Genomic DNA, 19,462 nt, shown 5'->3' with positions numbered 1-19,462 from the left:
TACATTTTAAAAATAGAATACTAAAATGAAAAAATACGAAAACACAAGAGAGATATTTGAAGTTTTTCATAAATTTTTGTAGGCACATTTGCGCGTTATATTCTCTATCAGCTCTGTATCATCCTATTGCGTATTTCAGTTCCGTAACGCATAGTAATATTTATAATTCTTCTGTGATTCTAGGTGGATTTATTTAATTAAAAATAAAGAATTAGATGGACAGCTGATAAGAAGCGGTACGCGAGATGTACGAATGCACCGCCAGGTGCACAGACAATTACCCCCTCCTTGCAAACACAGGTATTGCCAGCTGGCCTTGCAAGACAACTCACGTGAGTCCGTTCTCTCTTATTACAATTTAGCTTTGCTGATGATCAATGCCCTGCTTCTCTTTTTCCCATCAATTCCAGGCCTCTAATGGGTCCCATTGGGTTTGAGAGACATACATGATTCCAAGTTTGACTTTGATAACCTAAACAGTGACAGATATTTCATACCCAAAAACATTAATCAGAACTTTCATATATTACTATGCACATTCAACTAATTTTGGAATTAGATTGGTGCTCCTCAATATTTCTGATAGGACAGTAGCTTTGCTCTCTCTCTCTCTCTATATATATATATATGTATTTATAGTTGAACTGGAATACTATCAGTAGTAAACGGACTCTGTTGTCGTCTTTTTATTTTCGATGATGGAGCTTTCAAATCGGTAATCGGTACCGTTGAATATAATTTATATCACTTGAAGTATCTAGAAACCAAATTTCAAATATTTTCGACATCATGAACCTAACGATTAAAAGGTTTCAAAATTTATAATTTTAATAGTTCATATGAGACGTTTTCTAGTTTAACGGTGTAAAGATATCCAAATCAATTAAATTTTGGTTAAAAAATTCTTTAAACTATTTAGAATAAGATCAATATTCTCGATTTTGATTACAAGACTCCTACCATCATTTTTTAGAGGATATTCATTTTCGACCGTTCATTTTTGTATCCACTTGATGGACAAAAGAATAATATTGAAAAAGTAGGAAATTTGATTTTTAAACATTCTAAGTGGTATAGATTATATTTAACGGTACCGATCATTGATTTGGAGGTTCTAACATCGAAAACAAATGGGTAGCAACAGTTCAGGCGTTGGATGAAAAACATGTGTGGTAAAGATGATAGTGGTCTTCTAGAGTTGGATGGGTGGTTGATTAAATAGTATAAACTAACGGGTGAAATTGATCAACGAATAGATCTAACGATAAAAAACTCGATTAGTATCAAGAACTTGGTACTATCGATAGTATAGTAGTCGGACTCCGAGTACTATGTTATATGCTATCAATTTTTTTTGCTTAGATCTATACTTTAATTATTTTCATCCGTTAAATTATACTATTTAATTAACTACATACTTAGTTCTAACTTCTAAGGAATCACGGTCATTCTAATTGTATATTTTTTTTAGACGAAGAGCCGAAAATTTAATAGCACTAATGATTCTGTGCTATTAATAATATAATAATCTAATTATATATATTTATATTAATTATGCAGGTGCTACTTAGAGGGTTGTTTCATTGATTAAAGGAGGGATCAATAGTCAAAATTCGAAACCCAATGCGTACTATTTTGTCAAACTTGTAAGACCATGTCAGAAATTTTGGTTTTTTTTTTATAAAAAATCTAAAATACGATACGATCTAAAATAAAAGAATATTAAGAATCGCGTGGAGACAACTGATTTCTTCTGCGCACAAGCCTCTCGAACAGCAGACCCCCGCGCAACGAACTCGCCGATGAATTCAGGCGATCTACGACGAATTACTCGCCGAGGAAAACAAATCCAAAAGCTAGGTCATCATGATTACTCCCGACGTCTTTCACAGCGCGCCTTTTTTTTTTTCTCTCTCTCTAACCCCCTCTCCCCTACTTTTTCCGTACCAATCTCTTCTCTCTCCTCCAATGGCGGAGTCGCGATAGCATAAAGAGGGATCAGGGGAGAGAGGGTAGGATATATACTGGGAGATAGAGTGTGAGATAGAGAGAAGTGTGTGTGGGGGGGAATTTGAGGAATTTAGTGAGAATTATGTTAATTTTTCCTTGTTTTTGAGCTCGATTTGAGTTGCGGAAGCGAACGGGGGTGGTGGAGGGGGTTTCAAGGGGGGGATTTGTTTTGGGATTCATGAGAGTAGGGGACAATGGCGGAGGGAGTAGGAGACGGGGCGAAGATTAGGGTTGTGCGATGCCCCAAGTGCGAGAAGCTTCTCCCGGAGCTCCCTAATTACTCGGTTTATCTCTGCGGAGGATGCGGCGCTACGCTTCAAGGTCACCTAGTTGCTCTTTGAATGCAAAATTTTTCTCCCCTTTTTTCTCATTTTGTTGATTTTGACCGTGATTTTGGGTTTATGCTTTTAAAAAATGGGACCTTTTTTTTTTTCCATTTTTTTACGTTTTTGCTCTTTTTACGTTTTTGCTCTTGTTTCAGGTAATTATGGTTGTGTCATGAGTTCACAGGAAGATTTGTTCAAACTTCCATGTTTGTTGTGCAATTCTACTATTTTATAGCTGTGACATAATTTATTCGATTAAATAAAGGAGTTTATTGTTCTCGGTGGAGAGAAAGGATCGATTTTGATCAACTTTTTATTTTCTAATATGTTCTAAACGGAAATTTAGCTATTTAGGTAGCCTTAATATGCTTATTTTTGTCCTAATTACACAGCAAAGAAGCAAAACCCAGCATCCGATGTTTCCTCAGATAAATCTGATGGAGAAAATGTGAAATATCTCGAAGTATTAGAAAACTGCTCTGCAAAGAAGAAGGTGATTTCAGAGGCAAATTCAGAAACTGATGCGGAAGGCGATAAAGTCGAATATTTAAGAGAAGGGAGATCACTGCCGGATAATTCAAGCTCTCAAAATGATGCTAACGGTGCTTTAGAGGATCCCGGGACTTCAAAGCTCGGTAGTCCTTTTCGCGAGAACAGCTGCAAGAGAAAGGAAATTAAAGAGAAAGGAGAGGCCCAACCACCCGTTGAAGGGAGAGAAAGATTTCGGTGCACTTCTTATCCCGACGAAGGCCCGTCAGATTATCACTTTAACTCAAAATACATGTATGCTGGTGCGGAGCATGGCCAAAGCCGAGTTGGCCATCTCGAGCAAGACAGAGCTGAGCTTTTGAGAATGCTCGATGAGCTGAGGGATCAAGTCCAAAGATCCTGTGAAGTCGGCGACAAACAGAATGCTAGTGCTCATGCAAGTAGATCAAACAATTCCTCAAGTTCTTATGGTCCGTATGATCGAGTTAATTGGTTGCCGCAAAGGCTGTCGTCCTTGAACCGAAACGCTTCAAGGCGTTCTCCTTCCTTAAATGGGCACAATTTCTATTCTTCCGTGCCACAACATGAAATTTCTAATTATGGTAGAGCTCCGTTTCATCCTTCTGGTCAGCGTACAAGGAGGCCAGAGGATAATTACTTCTATGGATGTTTCGATCCTGATCCTCTTATTTCTTATCATCATGAGGGTTTCTACCATCAGCCGGCTTGTTCGTGCTTACATTGCCACCAGCCAGAGTTCGTCAATCATCAAAGGGTTCCGTATGTTATGAACAACCATCCGATGCTTACTTCTCAAAGTTATAGTCCAAGAGGTATGAATGCTACTTTCGCACGAAACCATCGTAATACTAATTTCAGCAAGAAAGCAGGGTATTCTTGTCAACCAATCGTTGGTGCTGCCCCTTTTACCATATGTTTTAATTGTCATGAATTGCTGCGATTACCGGAAGAATCTCTCATTGCAGAAAAGAATCAGTTTCAAATGCGATGTGGGTCGTGCTCTCATGCAATGCTAGTCAAGCTTGATGGAAGTAGGCTGGTCATTTTGGATACTTCACCAATTTCACCTATTCCTTCAGAAAACAATGATGATTCTATTGATAGTCCACAAAATTATGCTCTGGGTATAGATGAGAAGCTTCTTCCATCTTATAACTTCTCCTTTAATCGAGAAGTGCTAGAGAGGGAGCATCAGTTAAATTCGAGTGCATCAGAGAAAATGCAAGTCCTGTCTTCTTCTTCCAGCCTGTCTGGCCATGTGGAGAGCCCAGGTACTTCAAATTCTCAGAAAGAGCTTCCTCCAGAAGAAGAAGTGATTTCGCGCGTTCCCAGTTTACCACTTCGTGAACATTTTGGATACTTGTCAGCCGATCAAGTGGTTGATGGGCCTGGAAAAGGGAGCAGAAGTAAACGCTCCGAACAAGAGAAAGTTGTATTATTAGCTGAAACCTTGAAGCAAAGCTCAGTAAAAGATGTACCAGTGGCGACTGAGATGGACTTGTCACCTGATGAGTATCCTGATCCGGGTTTGTCTCAAGATTCATTTGACTTGCCCAGATATGAAGATCAACCTAGGAATGTCAAGGGCGGTGATTCATTCCTTAGCAACCTCATAAAGAAGAGCTTTAGAGTTAACCAGTCGGTGGTGACCGGTAAATCGAAAGTTTCAATTAATGGTTATCCTATCTCTGATCGTGTTGTTAAGAAGGCAGAGAAACAGGCTGGACCTATCTGTCCTGGTGAATATTGGTAAGTTTGTTATATACTTAAGATGCCTTTTTTAAACCTTTTATGCTTAGTTTCAATGTTGCCTCGCAATGGCTGCAATACATTTCTTTCGGTATAGGCTTTATGTTTTTTATACCATTTTGTGGATAAAACCACCTCACTTGAAAACTAAAGGAGAAACCTTTGTTTTTTGATGCATGCTTCTCAATTCTGGCAAGAACATTTGATTGTTATGCTTTGTATTAGGGCATGGTGGTTTCATATAGAAGCCAATTGCAGAAATTTCACTCTTGATAAATTGCATCTTAGGGGAAATATTTGCTGGATAGATGTGTATATGATCTTCAGCTGCAAATTTCTTAGCTGTTCATTGCTTCATCATATATTATTCATTTTGTTACTGTTCTCTCATGCAGGTATGACTATCGTGCTGGATTCTGGGGTGTAATGGGACAACCCTGTCTTGGCATAATCCCGGTAAGGGAAGTTGTACTGAATATACTATTTTGTGAAAAATGCATCTGTAGTCTGAATGCTTTTAATAAATTGCAATCTAGTCTCTTATCTTTTGTTTCAACAGACTAGCCCCTGAACTTGCCTAAATGTAAATTATTTGCAATGCAATGTCATCCTTGGTTTTATCTGCCATCTCTCTCTCTCTCTCTCTCTCTCTCTCTAGTTTATATGCTCAGCTTCTCTCTCTCTCTTGGTCGGCTCCTAAGTGCTGGAAATTTTGGGTATAAATGCACCACCAATGATATTGGTGGTGCATTTATATGCAAGTAAAGCATGTACGCTCAGGGACTAAAAACTAAAACTTGTAGGTGAATGATTGGGGATCAAATTGTAATTTGTGGAAAATTCAGGATAAACGGTGTATTTGACACTAGTAATGTCAGTAGCATTTCATGGTCAGACTTTCTAATGGAACTCCACATTGCAGCCATTTATTGATGAGTTCAATTACCCTATTTCCAAGAATTGTGCTGCTGGGAATACTGGTGTTCTTGTTAATGGGAGAGAGCTTCATCAAAAAGATTTGGATTTACTTATTGGTCGAGGACTCCCAGGTACTGCCGGTCAATCATATAGAATTGAAATTTCAGGGAAAGTTTGGGATGAAGCCTCCGGAGAAGAGCTAGATTGTCTCGGCAAGCTGGCACCAACGTGAGTACCTTTAATTTCCTTATGTGTGGTTTTTGATTCAGTCTCAATTAACTGTCTTGTTGGAAAGTATACTCAAAGTGGTGTAGTTATTTTGTTGAATTTGTGCTGTTCTAGATGTGCTATAAATAATCATTCCTAGAAAAACAGTATGATAGAAATCAATGTGAGACATAGATTTGATCAAATTCTTATGCTTCTAGCTGGTGAATGATTAAATCTAAGTTAATTTGAAGCTGCCAACATTGAAGGTTGTAGTGATCTTCCACTAGCATAGCTATTTTTGAATTAAGCTAGGTATGTGCTGCTGCATTTTAGATACTAGGAACTAGGTTATGCCATCCACGGTGGCACGTTCAATGGGCTCCGTCGAGTTAGCATGCTCACCGTCGAAAATTGCTTGTTCTATTGATCTTGACTTAGCTTTCCATTTTAGACTATTCATTCGAGGAAAGAAATTTTTTATGTCCGGTAAGACTGATCAGATGTTCCAACAATTGATTCTTTGATCAGTGTCGAGAAAATGAAACGTGGATTTGGCATGCGGGCTCCAAGAGTCATCGCATAAGTGGAAATTTCAAAGGGCGGCTCTCTCGACTGTGTGAAGTCAATCTGTAACCACACTACAGTGAAAAAAAAAGAGGAGAGAAAGTCTTATGGTGCCTATGCTGTTCTATACAAAGGCGAAGGTATTATTGATTTATATATTGGCGTGTGAATCTACGGTTGTTTGAGGAACCTGCTTGGAGGAAAGTTCAGAGAAGTTTTCTGGTATTTTCATTTCTTGGCATGCTGGTTCTCTCATCTTCTGCATTTTCTTCTCTTTAAAGTTGTTCTCCTCCTCTATTTACCAACCTGAACTCTTTCTGTTTAATTGTTTAGAGTGCTCTTGTTGTCCGTTCCCGAGTTGAGAAGTTGTTTGTTTACAGATGTATAACTATGTGGCATTTGTGGTGCATCCACTTCCTTTTTGTAGGAATATTAAGTTTCTAGAGGAGTGCTTTTATTGTGTTTTTTTTCCTCTTTCACATCAAACTCTTGAATTGAAATGATTATAATTGCGCCTGTAATTTTTTAAATATTATGGTTGCACGTTACTTTTAAATTAAGCTAATGTCAAAACCTATTTTGCATGCATGAAGCTGTAACACAATGCACGGAGTATTGCGCTATCAGTGAAAAAAACGAAGGGGGAAAAAAAGTGAGTGTCTCCAATTTTTTCAATTGCTGTAGTGGCTGTTTTTTTTGTTTTTCCACCTACAATTTTATTGGGCGAAACATTTTGCTTCTTGGTCGCCTTCAAAGAATGGAAATAACTTGAATTAAGGTGCAGAATTTCAACCTAAACTAATTGAGATCTCAACTTATTATTATTATTATTGACATGGGACCCATGCCATGACGGGTTATTTGTGAAATCCAATATCCAGAGATTGGCTGGGCCCTATGTACCCGCACAAGGAGCTTCAATGCTGGAACATTTTCTACCAGAATTTGAAAAGTAAAAAAAGAAAAAGAAAAAAGAGAAACTCAAACATTTCCCTTCAACGGTTAACGGAACTCAAAACCAGGCTTAAATCCGCTTTACGGCCATTTGAAATTTGAAACTAGTTACCGTTAGACGCTGCTTTTCCCTCTCCCCTTATAAAACCTCACCCTCATCATCCCCAAAACACAAACCCCTTCTCTCTCTCTCTCTCTCTCTCTCTCTCTCTCTCTCATAACGCCCCATGGCGACCGTGGCGGCCAAGAAAGGCCGGGGCCGGAAGGCCCTGAACGCGATCCCCGACAGCGATGCCAACATCTCTGCCGAGAAGGGGAGCGGCCTTGCTGCGATCCTCTCCCCTCAGAAATCCAAGCGAGTCCTCTCCAAGAACAAAGCCCCGGCCCCGGTCGCTGCCGCTTCAGCCCCCGCTGCATCGTCCTTCGCAGACGAGTTGCAGGATCTGCAAGAGAAGCTCCAGAAGCTCCAGATCGAGAAGGAGAAAACAGAGGAGCTCCTCCGCGAGCGGGACGCGATGCTGAGGGAGAAAGAGGAGGAGATCGAGAACCGCGGGAAGGAGCGGGAGCGGCTCCAGGCCGAGCTCAAGAAGCTGCAGAAGACGAAGGAGTTCAAGCCCACAGTGGTGAGTGTGAGTGTGGGTCTCTACAAACTGTTGTCTTCGTTTGGAACTACGGACTTATATATTCTTGTGGATTCTTGTTTCTTTTCATCTGGGGCAGAGTTTTCCTCTTGTTGCGTCCTTGAGGGAGAAAGAGGAGCAAGAAGGGAACGAGAAGAAGAAGAAAAAGAAGAAGAAGAAGAAGAACTGCGCCGAGCGGAAGAAGCCGTGCCCGGCGTACATTCTCTGGTGCAGGGATCAGTGGAATGAGGTAAACCATAGAAATGGATTAGTTATTTACGATGAAATGGATGTTGATTATTGTTGTTACAGATCAAGAGAGAGAACTCGGAGGCGGATTTCAAGGAGGTGTCGAACGCCCTCGGGGCGAAGTGGAAGGCGCTGGGCGCGGAGGAGAAGCAGCCGTACGAAGACAAGTACCAGCAGGAGAAGGAGGCCTACTTGCAGATCGTCGGGCAGGAGAAGCGCGAGAACGAGGCGATGAAGCTCTTGGAGGGGGAGCAGATGCAGAAGACGGCGATGGAGCTCCTCGACCAGTATCTCCAATTCAAACAGGTTTGGATCTCCCATTGAAGATTCTTACAAGTTCTTTTCTTTCGAGTTCTTTCGAATTTAAATTCTTATGCATTTGAGTTCTTTACATTCGCAGGAAGCGGAGAACGAGGGCAAGAAAGTGAGGTAACGATTTCTTCTTTGTTCTTCTTTGATTCATTGGAATAGTAGTAGAGAGAAATATTACATGTGCTTCATACAAATTTCTTACTCGTGTATGTATTTGTTCAGGAAAGAGAAGGATCCATCGAAGCCGAAGCAACCCATGTCGGCATTTTTCCTCTTCTCGAAAGAACAGCGATCGGCTCTGCTCGAAGAAAACAAGAATGTTTGCGAGGTAATTTGCCCAAAAACACCCGGTTTTGGGTTCAGTAAAGCCAATGGATTGTGCTGCTAACTCCTGTCGCATTTGTTTTATCATAGATTGCTAAGATTGCTGGCGAGGAATGGAAGAACATGACCGAGGAACGGAGAGCGCCTTACGAAGAGGTCAAGATTCATTTTGTTTCTGCTGGTATATCTAAGTAGAATCACAGCGGTTAGGGTTCTAAGCTAACATGTTTTATGGTATTATTCATTATATCAGATTGCAAGGAAGGAGAAAGAAGAGTATCACCGACAGATGGAGATTTACAAGCAGAAGAAACTTGAGGTTGGATAATCTTTTGACAGCAACTCTCTATTTAGTAGCAGATATGTTTTTTGTGTTATCAAAATCTTAAGATAGGTGATATTGGAATTCTAGGAAGCTGCAACCTTAGAGAAAGAAGAAGAGGAACATAAGAAGGTTCTGAAACAGGAAGCTCTGCAGCTTCTTAAGAGAAAGGAGAAAACAGAGAACATCATAAAGGTGTTAGATGAACTCGTCGCACATTCGAATGTTTGATTTGTTGGTTCCTCCATTCAGTACTAACACAAACTTCAATGGCCATTATTTAAGCAGAAAACAAAGGAAAATCACCAGAAAAAGAAAGATCATAACACAGATCCAAACAAACCAAAGAAACCAGCCTCTTCTTTCCTTCTCTTCAGGTATAATTAATACAAAGTTTATTACACTTTTATAGTCAAACAAGTAGGTGAAAAATTGTTACCGTAATGTCTTTATACAGCAAAGAAACAAGGAAGAAATTGATAGAGCAGCGCCCCGGCATTAGCAATACCACACTCAATGCTCTTATTTCTGTCAAATGGAAGGTATAACTGATATTTTCTTACCTTTCCTTGCTTTTGATATGAAAAATACCTTCCCTTTCCAGATGAGAATTTCAGATGTATTTATCCATGTAGGAATTAAGCAATGAAGAGAAGCAAATCTGGAACAACAGAGCTGCAGAGGGCATGGCAATATACAAAAAGGAGATGGAAGAGTACAACAAATCAATTTCTACGGCCGACAATATAGCCGTCCCTAACAAAGCGCCTTGAGATTGCACAGTTCAATTAGTTTCTGTTGAACAACAGCAACTCAATTCGCTTGTCGTTTACTGTTTTAGACAACTCTGATATGCTTCTGATTGAAGCTGGTTATACTAGGTAGTGATGGTTAGCTTCCCTTTACGATGTATTAGTTTAGGTTTAATAGTTTCCTTCCAATAGCATAGTAACTTTGTAATATCATCTGCAAACGAACAGTCTATGTTGTAGCTAATTACCAGTTTTTCTCTAATCATGTAATTTTTCTAATCTCACATTTCAATCTATCTGCTATAATTCAGTACCCAGTTTCTCTCTAATATCTCTTTAAAATTGTCTGTAGAAAACCATCCTCGATACTTTAAAGATTCAGTAAAGTATGGAAGTGGCTTAAATAGGGCTTGTTTTGGGATACTTTAAAATTTCAGTAACTTTCCACCGATAGCTCAACATGCTTGATGAACAGCCGAAAGAACTACATAAGCTCAATAAGCTCACAGTTAACAAACATGTTTTTCATGCTCTATAGACTAGAAAGTAGAAACATATGAACAAAAATAAAACTGCAAAAATAACCACCCACACATGCAGGAGATAGCAAACAGAAGTTGCAACTTAAAACCAACATTACTTGAAACATTCACATTGGAATCCTTAAACAGAACCTCCTCTTAAAGTCGTTAAACCTGCACAGCTTTCATATACAACATTTTCCTTCTGTGGCTGATCCCATGTTGTAGCATGGTGCTTATGGGAAGTACTGATTACCTGATAAAAAGAAAAGAATGAATGGCTAATTTAGGATATTGTTCGTTCAGTAAGTCTAAACTCTAAATTATTAGTCGGCATAAAAACCCAACAGTATAACATTCTTATGCAAGTCTATTTGTTCTTATCTACTGTCCTCTGAACTGCCAACTCTTTATGGTTGAAGTGAGACTTAGGGAGATATTTTCTTAATATAATAATGCATCATCATATGGGATGTGAATTTCCATTCTATACAACCAAGTTAATGATTTACTTCATCAATCTGGTCTAAACTCCTGAACTTGTCCATATTTTTCACAAGTTAATAAAACTAATCAGTCTTGTTAATTTTGTGTGTCGAAACTAGGACTGAACTCAATAAAGCAGTGTAAATTGTTTATTCGACTAAGCAGATATCCTGTCCTGTGAATATTGTGGACACCAGGTAAGACTTAGGTGTTCACAGCGCATCATTTATACAACTCGCGTCACCTGCCTTGAGCATTTCTGAAATCTGCATATTTCCCAAATAAATAAACCATCATTCCTGGAATCAGCAAATTCTCACTATCTCAGTAGATTTCTAGTACCTATTCAATATTAAAGAAGATAGTGTCAGAATGAAGAGAAGAAACATTTTATTCCCCGTCTAAAACGTATCATCCTACGGTCTTAATTAGCTCTTTGTTATACTATCCGTCCTTTGAAAGTTCCTGTTTTAGGTATGCCCTAGTTCTTTGTTCTCCCTCAGTAATGGAGCAAAATTGCACATAAATTTTACGAATTAGCATTGCTACATGGCCATTACTAACTAATAATACTTCAAGGTTTTCTAATTTGCGCTGCATCTCAATATGCTTCTATAATTTTAAGATCGAAAAATTGGGGAAAACCCCAAATTCGACAGTAAAACCCTCCCAAAATCCCATTTTTCCACACAAACGTCACAATCCTCTCCAACACTATATCCTAACCCATCTCGTAATGGGTTACTAAGATCGAAAACCCCAAATTCGACAACAAGACCCTCAAAAAATCCCATTTTATGACCAAAAAAAAAAATCGGATCCAACAAAAGCAACAACACCAATCATCAAAATCTAATACGTTAACTCGTCTCGTAACGGGATTGTACACCACTAAGATCGAAAATTTTGCGGAAAACCCCAAAATTTGAGAACAAAACCCGCCCAAAATCCCACCTTTTCGACACAAACAACAACGATCGGATCCAAAAGCAGGAGAAAAGGAATCAAAACGTCCACCCTACCTCTTTTCATCGTCGGCGCGGTGATCGGAGCGGGAGGGGAGGGGGTTGGAGCCCTTGACGATCCACCCGAGGGCGAAGAAGGCGGCGCCGGCGAGGATGGCGGTGCCCCACGCGTGGGAGTACCATCGGCTATACTGCCGTATGGCGAAGCGCCACTGCTCCCGCAGCGTCGCCGGGTCCGGGTTCGCCGCGTCCGGGGGGTTCGGGTACCCGTGCGCACTCCACCCTCGCGCCGCCGCCGCCGCCGCCTCCTCCGGCGGATGAGGAAGCTTCTGATGCGGCGGAGGTGGCGGCGGCGGCGGCGCCGAGGGTGGCGACTTTGGGGTTTGCTCCGCCATCGCTCGGTGCGTCTCCTTCCTCGCTCGGGGCTCGCTAGTTTGGTGATGGGAAAGTGGTCCCTCTCCCTCTGTCCCTCATCCGAGGGTAAATTATTTGCAGGTTGGTCCCTATAGTAACCTGATATTGCGATTCGGTCCTTACTTTCGTTAGTTATCTACATTCCTTGTGTGGAACACACTGTTCCTTCCGCAAATGGTAAAAAATTTAATAATCGATACGCGGAATTTTAAATTTAAATTATAATTAATTTATATTTTTTTGCTAAATTTATTTTTTTTAAAAAATAAACAAAGCAGATAATATTCTATATATTTTTTTTTTAAAATAAACATATTTCTTATGTCGAGCACAAGTTACTTAATATATTGACAAGATCTGATTGAAATTTTAGACTGCTATAAATCAACTCAATATTTTTCTCATTAGATTTTAATTTTTCAAAACTACAGAAAATACCTCCCTCAATGCTTCTCCATTTGGATGAAATTTTAAAATATAGCAGTAATATAGGTGACACAGCATCTCCAACCACTCAACTTTGTATTTTGAAATTTACCATTTCTTTATAACATTTTTTTAAATATTTATTATATTTTTATCTCTAAAAATGAAATTTGATCGGTTGAAATATGAAAGACTGTGACATAGTAAACTTTTCCCGTAGTTTGCTAATAATTCTTGGAGCATAAATTCTTCCATTATTTTCTTCTTAAAATGATTAAAAAAAAACCTTTTTACAGTCCTAAGATGATAAATTCTTCTACCCCTTTCTCTTCTAACTGTACTCTCTCTCCCCACCTCTCTCTCTCTCTCTCTCTCTGAAGTCCCATATTTATAAATCAACAGGTTAATTTAATTGACCAATTCTTTTAAATTTTAAAACATAAAAGAATAAGAGGATGCTAATAAAATAATAATAATAATAATATAAGACTATCAAATTAGATTCATACTTTATATTAGTGGGTAATAATTTGATAAAATTTTCAACAAACAGTTTTCTAAAATAAAATTTTGGTTTGGAGGTGTCGAACTTTCTTGGGTGGAAATTTTATTTACTTCATGATCCTAATTAAGTGCAGGATTGCCAAGGATGTTAAAATTATTGTCTCTGCTTTCTATTTTGTGCGCCGGCACATTTATAAAAATAACTATAAAGTAATAAATATTTAATTTTTTTGAAAACATAAAAATTTTTATTTTTTTTAAAAAAAAATTGAGATGATTTTTAATTCAATAGACCAAAATTGGAACGTTTTAGCTCCCGGAGAAGATCCTCTCCCAGGACCTTAGACCCTGTTGCCTTGGGCCTTGGAAATCGAGCCGTGCTGTCTCGGTTAGCATGGCCCAAGCAGGCCGTGCCGTATCGAGCCACGAGCCTCTCCTGGGCTCTGCACGACCTAGGCCCATTTCAGGGCATGCTAGCTATACCAGACCGTCGGGGCCAAAGTGAGAGGCCCAGCAGAGTCCTGAAGTTCGGCTCGTGCCGGGCTGGCATGGCTGCTACAACTCCGCCTGAAGCCGTGGCGGGCCGACCGGCCCATGGGCCGCTCGGGCTGTTTTACATTCCTATTTCTATTCGAAGAAATATGCTAAGTATGCATATAATTGAGCTCCTATATTTTTAAAAGTACCAAGTTGTTAGTGCTTGTAAATTTTTGGCCATTGGATTAAGAGATATGCGGTTAGGATGATATGGGTCTTCTAAGGTTGAGTAGATGGTTGGTTGAATAGTATAATCTAACGGTTGAAAATGATCAAAGGCATAAATCTAACAGTAAAAATTTTACAAGCACCAAGTGCTTCGTGCTTTTACAAGCACCATAGCCGAACCACATATATATATATATAATTGGGCTCCTATGCTTTTAAAAGTACCAAGTCATTAGTACATGTAAGTTTTCGAACCTTGTATTAAGGGATGTGCGGTTAGGATGATGTGGGCCTTCTAGGGTTGAGTAGTTGAGCTCCTATGCTTTTAAAAGTACCAAGTAATTGGTACTTGTAAGTTTTCGACCCTTGGATTAAGGAATGTGCGGTTAGAATGATGTGAGCCCCCTAAGATTGAGTGGGTGGTTGGCTGAATAGTATAATCAGCACCAACTGCTTGGTGCTTTTATAAGCATCATAGCCGGACTATATATATATATATTGGTAGCATGGAGGCCTTCATACTACTAAGTTGTTTTCAATAATGCAGCTTCTAAATCGACGATCGGCTCCGTTAGACTTGATCTACACTATTGAAAATATTTGAAAATTAAATTTTATAAATTTTTGACATTATTTACCTATCAAACGAGTTGTCTAAAAATGAACGGCCGAAAGTAAAATTTTTTTAAAAAATAATGATAAAAGACTTGAATTTAAAATCAGAGGTACTGATCTTACTCTACATAATGAAAAGAATTTTCTATAAAAAATTCATCATATTTGGATTGTTTTACTCCGTTAAATTCACAAACGCATTACATTTATTATTAAAATTGTCAATATTGAAACCTTTTGATCACTAGCCAAACGATGTCGAAAAATTATAAAATTTAATTTTTAAATATTCTTAATAGTGTAGATCAAGTCTAATAGAGCTGAAAACCAGCTTTTCTCATGGACCGCGTTTTTTTTAACTGATATAAGCTGCGCGTTTTGATAAACAGTATTTATTTTTCGTGTAAAAGTGGCGGAAAATGAAAAGCTATGTTTTCATCCTAATATCTAAAAAAGATTTTCGTGAAAAATTATTTTACGATAATTCAAACAACCAAAAAAGAAATTTGTCAGGCTGAAAAAAATTTTTGGACCATTTTTACGAAAAACCAAATACACCTTTAGCTTTGGTTTATTTTCCAACTAAGGCAATAGGAGCTGTTTTTTGGGGATTGAGTGAACACTCTTGTAGCCCTCCGCCAATAGCGCCCACAAAAGCGGCGCTAATTTTATAAGAAAATCAATCAAATACTTTACGATTTTTTTTATATAACTGTTTTATATAATAGTTTTCTATTAACACTGCGCACCTCAGTTAGACCAAATAAGTCCAAAAGATAATAAAAATTATATTAGATATGGAGTTGAGCTGAAATACTATCAGTAGTAAATGGACTCTATTGTCATTCATTTATTTTCAATGATGAAGCTTCTAAATCGACAATCGGTATCGTTGAACATGTTCAATACCACTTGAAGCATATAAAAACCAACTTTCGTACTTATTCGATATTATTCTCTTGTCCATCGGGTGGACAGAAAAATAAACCGCTGAAAATAAATATCTTTTAAAAAGTGATGATAAGTATTTTAATCAAAATCAAAAGTATAAATCTTATTCTAAATCGTTTAAAAAATTTTCTAAACAAAATTCAATTGATTTAAATATCTTTATGCTGTTAAAGAAAAAAACGCCTCATATTAACTATTAAAATTACAAATTTTGAAATCCTTTGATAATTAGACCAATAATATTGAAAAGATGTGAAATTTAGTTTCTAAATACTTCAAGTGATATTGGTTATGTTCAACAGTACAGATCGTTGATTTAAAGACTTTAACATCGAAAATAAATAAGTAACAACGAAGATCGTTTGTTACTAATAACATTACAGCTCAACTCATTATATATAACGAAATAGTATGATAAAAAATATTTTTTTATTTCTATATATAATAATATATTATATACATTGCAGTGTGTCCGTTGCATTATATTTTTTATGGTCCTTTTGGTAGCAGTGGTCAATTATTGATTTTTTATATATATATTTTAGGGTAGTATGTGCATCCAACTATATTTAGTGAAGAAATAATCCGTGTCATGATTCATGAAGATTCAACTGAGCCCAATTGACCTACCGTGTAGGTTTACACTTATGAACTATATTTAATGAGCAATGCTTTCCTCATTTGTCTTATCAAATATTAATTTTTTTCTTTTATCTATATATATATATATATATTTTAATTGCCTGGGCAAAATAAGTGATCAGGGGCAAACACGTACCATTAATTCTTATTGTACATTTTTAATACAATCAATTCAGGGAAAAGAAATTCTCCGGTCAAATCTTCTAATTTTTTGACTGCCCCTCGTGAAATTAAGCATCTTATATATTTATATTTTCCAACAAATACAACAAAAGTGATGATCACAATTAGCTATATATAATTATTGAGAGACATTAATACATCAGTAGTACCTCATAGTCATATTAGCAAATTCATAATATATATATACTTTATAACAATGTCAGATTATTAATTAATTATTTTTTTACACTATCATCACTCGATCATTTTATCAGTATGCAGGAAGTATCTTCATCTTAAATATGAAGGATCATCCATCATGTGTCCCATCACTTTGTTTAATTATGTGAAATGAATGCGATGCCATTCTAATTCGGGTGTCTAGTTGCACCTAATTTTCACACATGGGCTCGAATCGGTCAACACCCCGCGCCCAAAGTCATTTATTAATTAATCGCTTCATAACGAACGCTAATTTCGTCAACTGATTAAGTGGAAACCTCTCGTTTTCCATTTTTATTTATTATTATAAACTGAAACTAATAATATCATCAATTTCCATCACCAGAGAAACTGATCAGCTTGCGCAAACACCCGGCCTCATTAATGCACGCACGCATGACACTCTCTCTCTCTCTCTCTCTCTCTCTCTCTCTCTCTCTCTCTCTCTCTAGAAATTATTTGATTCCCTGAACCGGGCGCTCGATCTGGTTGTGGACCTCCCCTCTTCACAAACTCAATTCTAAATATCTTATGATTATTTAAACGTAATATAATATATTACTGAAGAACCTTACATCCTCATAACAATCAGTCGTATTGAAAAGTTTCTTATTTGTTCATTTATTACGTGAGAAAAAAAAAAAGTATAGGAAGTCGAAAATTATATAGAAGGTTTAACGTACTCAATAGCTTTCGCAAAAGTTTTCGTGGGTGACAAATGAAAATGGTGGATGCAGCATCTTCTGTAAATCTCACTTTATTTTTAAACTGTACGGACTTGTAAATTATACAGTTTATCTGCATGTAAAAACGTAAACTGTTCTTGGACACAGCAAAACTTGTTATATTTTAAGGCATGAGTTGAAGACTTCGGTCTATAGACCATGATCAGCGAAATAGTTAGTTTCTACTCTCCATCTCTCTCTCTTTCTCTCTCCTATCTCCCTTCGCCTTCCTCATTCAAAGTATTTAATGGTGGTGGTAGTGGGAGAGTCGTGATGCTCCCTCTCTCTCCCTCTCTCTCCGTCCACCCATCTGTAAAGCCCCCTCTACCTACCCATCTCTCTCTCTCTCTCTCTCTCTCTCTCTCTCTCTCAAACTCTTTTTCTCTCTTCATCTCCTTATCCTCTTAATCTCCTTATCTCTTCTCTCTCTCAATCTCTTATAACCCTGAACATGGAGATCAACAACAACAATAACAACAACAGCAACAACAAGAAGCTTATATGGGACTGTGGAAGCTCCCTCTACGACTCCTTCGAGCTCGACTCCTTCAAGCGCCGCCTCGACTCCGCCATCGCCTCCCGCTCCCTCTCCATGCCGCACCACGTGATCTCCGCAGCACCGCCGCCGCGTCCCCCCGCCTCCCCGAAGACGCATCGCCTCCTCAAGCTCCCCAAATTGCTCCACCGAGCACTCCGCAGGGTGCTCGGCGTGCGCACGGGGCGCGTCGACGGCGAGCCATCGTCGGTCCGGCCCTACGACCGCACGCTTTTCGACGAAGGCGTGCGGCTCGCGTCAATACCGGAGGCCTCCGAGAAGGGATCGCCCGAGCTGCTGAGCAGTTCCGCCGCGAGACGGACCTTGTCGGAGCAGTTCGCGACCTTGGAGATGGTGCTGTAATGGCGATTAAATGAAACGTTCCGTCCATGCATGATATGAGGGGTTAATTTGGCGAATATGGTGACGGTTTACGTACGTGCGTGCATGGTGGGGTTGGTTTAATTAATAATCACAAGCGAGAGGTGCGGGAAGTGTTTTGAGAACTGAATTGGGTTGCGTCGCAACAAGACGGTGCTGGTTTATGTGGGGAGGCATTAAATGGTGCACGTGTGCGTGTTATGTTATATGATCAAATAACGCATGTCTTGAGAGTTGAGATGGATCTTTGTGTGAGGTGAGCATATATATATATATAACCTCTTCTCTTTTGGTTAATGTTTGTGGCTAGTTTCTTCTCGTTAATAGACACTGTAGAACTGAAACAATGTTGATCATGTAGAGATTTTCAAGATGAATTAGTGAATTTTGCCTTGCGATTGTGGTAATTAATATATGTATAATTACATGAGACTTGTCAGGTAAAAGAGTCGCTAAATTCGGGGCCTCGATTTTAACCTTGCATCTCAACTAGATCAAGTGTCAATATGTAATCGATCAAATTGGATTGATCATGCTCTTGGACTTTGGGCAAGATTAATATGGAGGAGGTTAAGAACTATGATGCATAACTGAAGTTGAGTTTCTAGAATTTATTTTATTAATTAGTGCATTAATCAGATAAATTATTGGTGAGGTGACATGCAGTTGATGTAGGAGTACTTTATTTTCTTATGATTTGCAAATTAATTTATTACCGCTATGTTTCCATCTTATTTGGCTTTGTTTGTATTTCTATTTTTAATGTAGTATTTTAGTTAACCACAAGACTTTGCAAATAAAAAAACAAATCTTATGTTTCTACCGTGTTGGAAAACGGAAAAAATTCTGAGATCAAAAACGAAATCTTTTAATTAACTTCTATGTTTGCTGGAAAAAAAAAAAATTGCCAAGCAAATTTTATCGTATTATCTTTCTTATAAAAAATAGATTTTTGGTAACAGGATTGGTTGATATATACTAGTTAAATTCAAGTCAAACTTGACAGGGGATGCATGTTTGGCCTTATTAATTGAATCTTATGTTAAGAGATAATTCTTCCTTCAGCTATATGAATTAGTTGAGCTACAAGTTACTATTTTGATGAGACTTTAATTATTTCTGAATTGGTCTAGCTAATTAAGAACAGTAAACTCGTCACTTTCACCCTCTCCCGTAGGACAAGCATTCGCACATGTATCCTTGAGAACATTGATTTTGGATTAGTTCCAGTGTTTATTCAGTTCATAATCTCGTGAACCTAACTGCCACTTGCATTGTGTAGAACTAAATTGCTAGCTATTGGTTAGTTGCTTGGTACTGATTTAAACGACAACTAACAGGAATAGATCTAACCACGTACTAATTAATTTTCCTATTTGTAGAAGTAA

General features: G+C 38.2%; 4 protein-coding genes across 4 annotated transcripts; 3 read left to right on the top strand and 1 right to left on the bottom strand.

The window, feature by feature from the left end:
* LOC109709868 lies at positions 1,737-6,817 on the top strand. Its single transcript, XM_020232222.1, has 5 exons — positions 1,737-2,331; positions 2,729-4,595; positions 4,991-5,051; positions 5,518-5,741; positions 6,252-6,817. The coding sequence occupies exons 1-5, from the start codon at positions 2,205-2,207 to the stop codon at positions 6,304-6,306; spliced, it is 2,334 nt and encodes a 777-aa protein (XP_020087811.1). The 5' UTR covers positions 1,737-2,204; the 3' UTR covers positions 6,307-6,817.
* On the top strand, positions 7,429-10,112 carry LOC109711122 (high mobility group B protein 6-like). The gene is made up of 11 exons (XM_020234044.1): positions 7,429-7,864; positions 7,962-8,111; positions 8,174-8,416; positions 8,511-8,539; positions 8,645-8,750; positions 8,837-8,902; positions 9,000-9,065; positions 9,159-9,263; positions 9,357-9,445; positions 9,526-9,610; positions 9,704-10,112. The coding sequence occupies exons 1-11, from the start codon at positions 7,469-7,471 to the stop codon at positions 9,839-9,841; spliced, it is 1,473 nt and encodes a 490-aa protein (XP_020089633.1). The 5' UTR covers positions 7,429-7,468; the 3' UTR covers positions 9,842-10,112.
* On the bottom strand, positions 10,272-12,256 carry LOC109711123 (LIX1-like protein). The gene is made up of 2 exons (XM_020234045.1): positions 11,850-12,256; positions 10,272-10,597 (listed from the first exon to the last, which is right to left on the bottom strand). The coding sequence occupies exons 1-2, from the start codon at positions 12,185-12,187 to the stop codon at positions 10,594-10,596; spliced, it is 342 nt and encodes a 113-aa protein (XP_020089634.1). The 5' UTR covers positions 12,188-12,256; the 3' UTR covers positions 10,272-10,593.
* On the top strand, positions 17,535-18,258 carry LOC109710844. The gene has a single exon (XM_020233624.1). The coding sequence runs from the start codon at positions 17,610-17,612 to the stop codon at positions 18,054-18,056; it is 447 nt and encodes a 148-aa protein (XP_020089213.1). The 5' UTR covers positions 17,535-17,609; the 3' UTR covers positions 18,057-18,258.

The sequence above is a fragment of the Ananas comosus genome, linkage group 5 (genome assembly GCF_001540865.1).
Source record: "Ananas comosus cultivar F153 linkage group 5, ASM154086v1, whole genome shotgun sequence".
Lineage (NCBI taxonomy): Eukaryota > Viridiplantae > Streptophyta > Magnoliopsida > Poales > Bromeliaceae > Ananas > Ananas comosus.
This window is presented reverse-complemented; position numbering and strand designations above follow the sequence as displayed.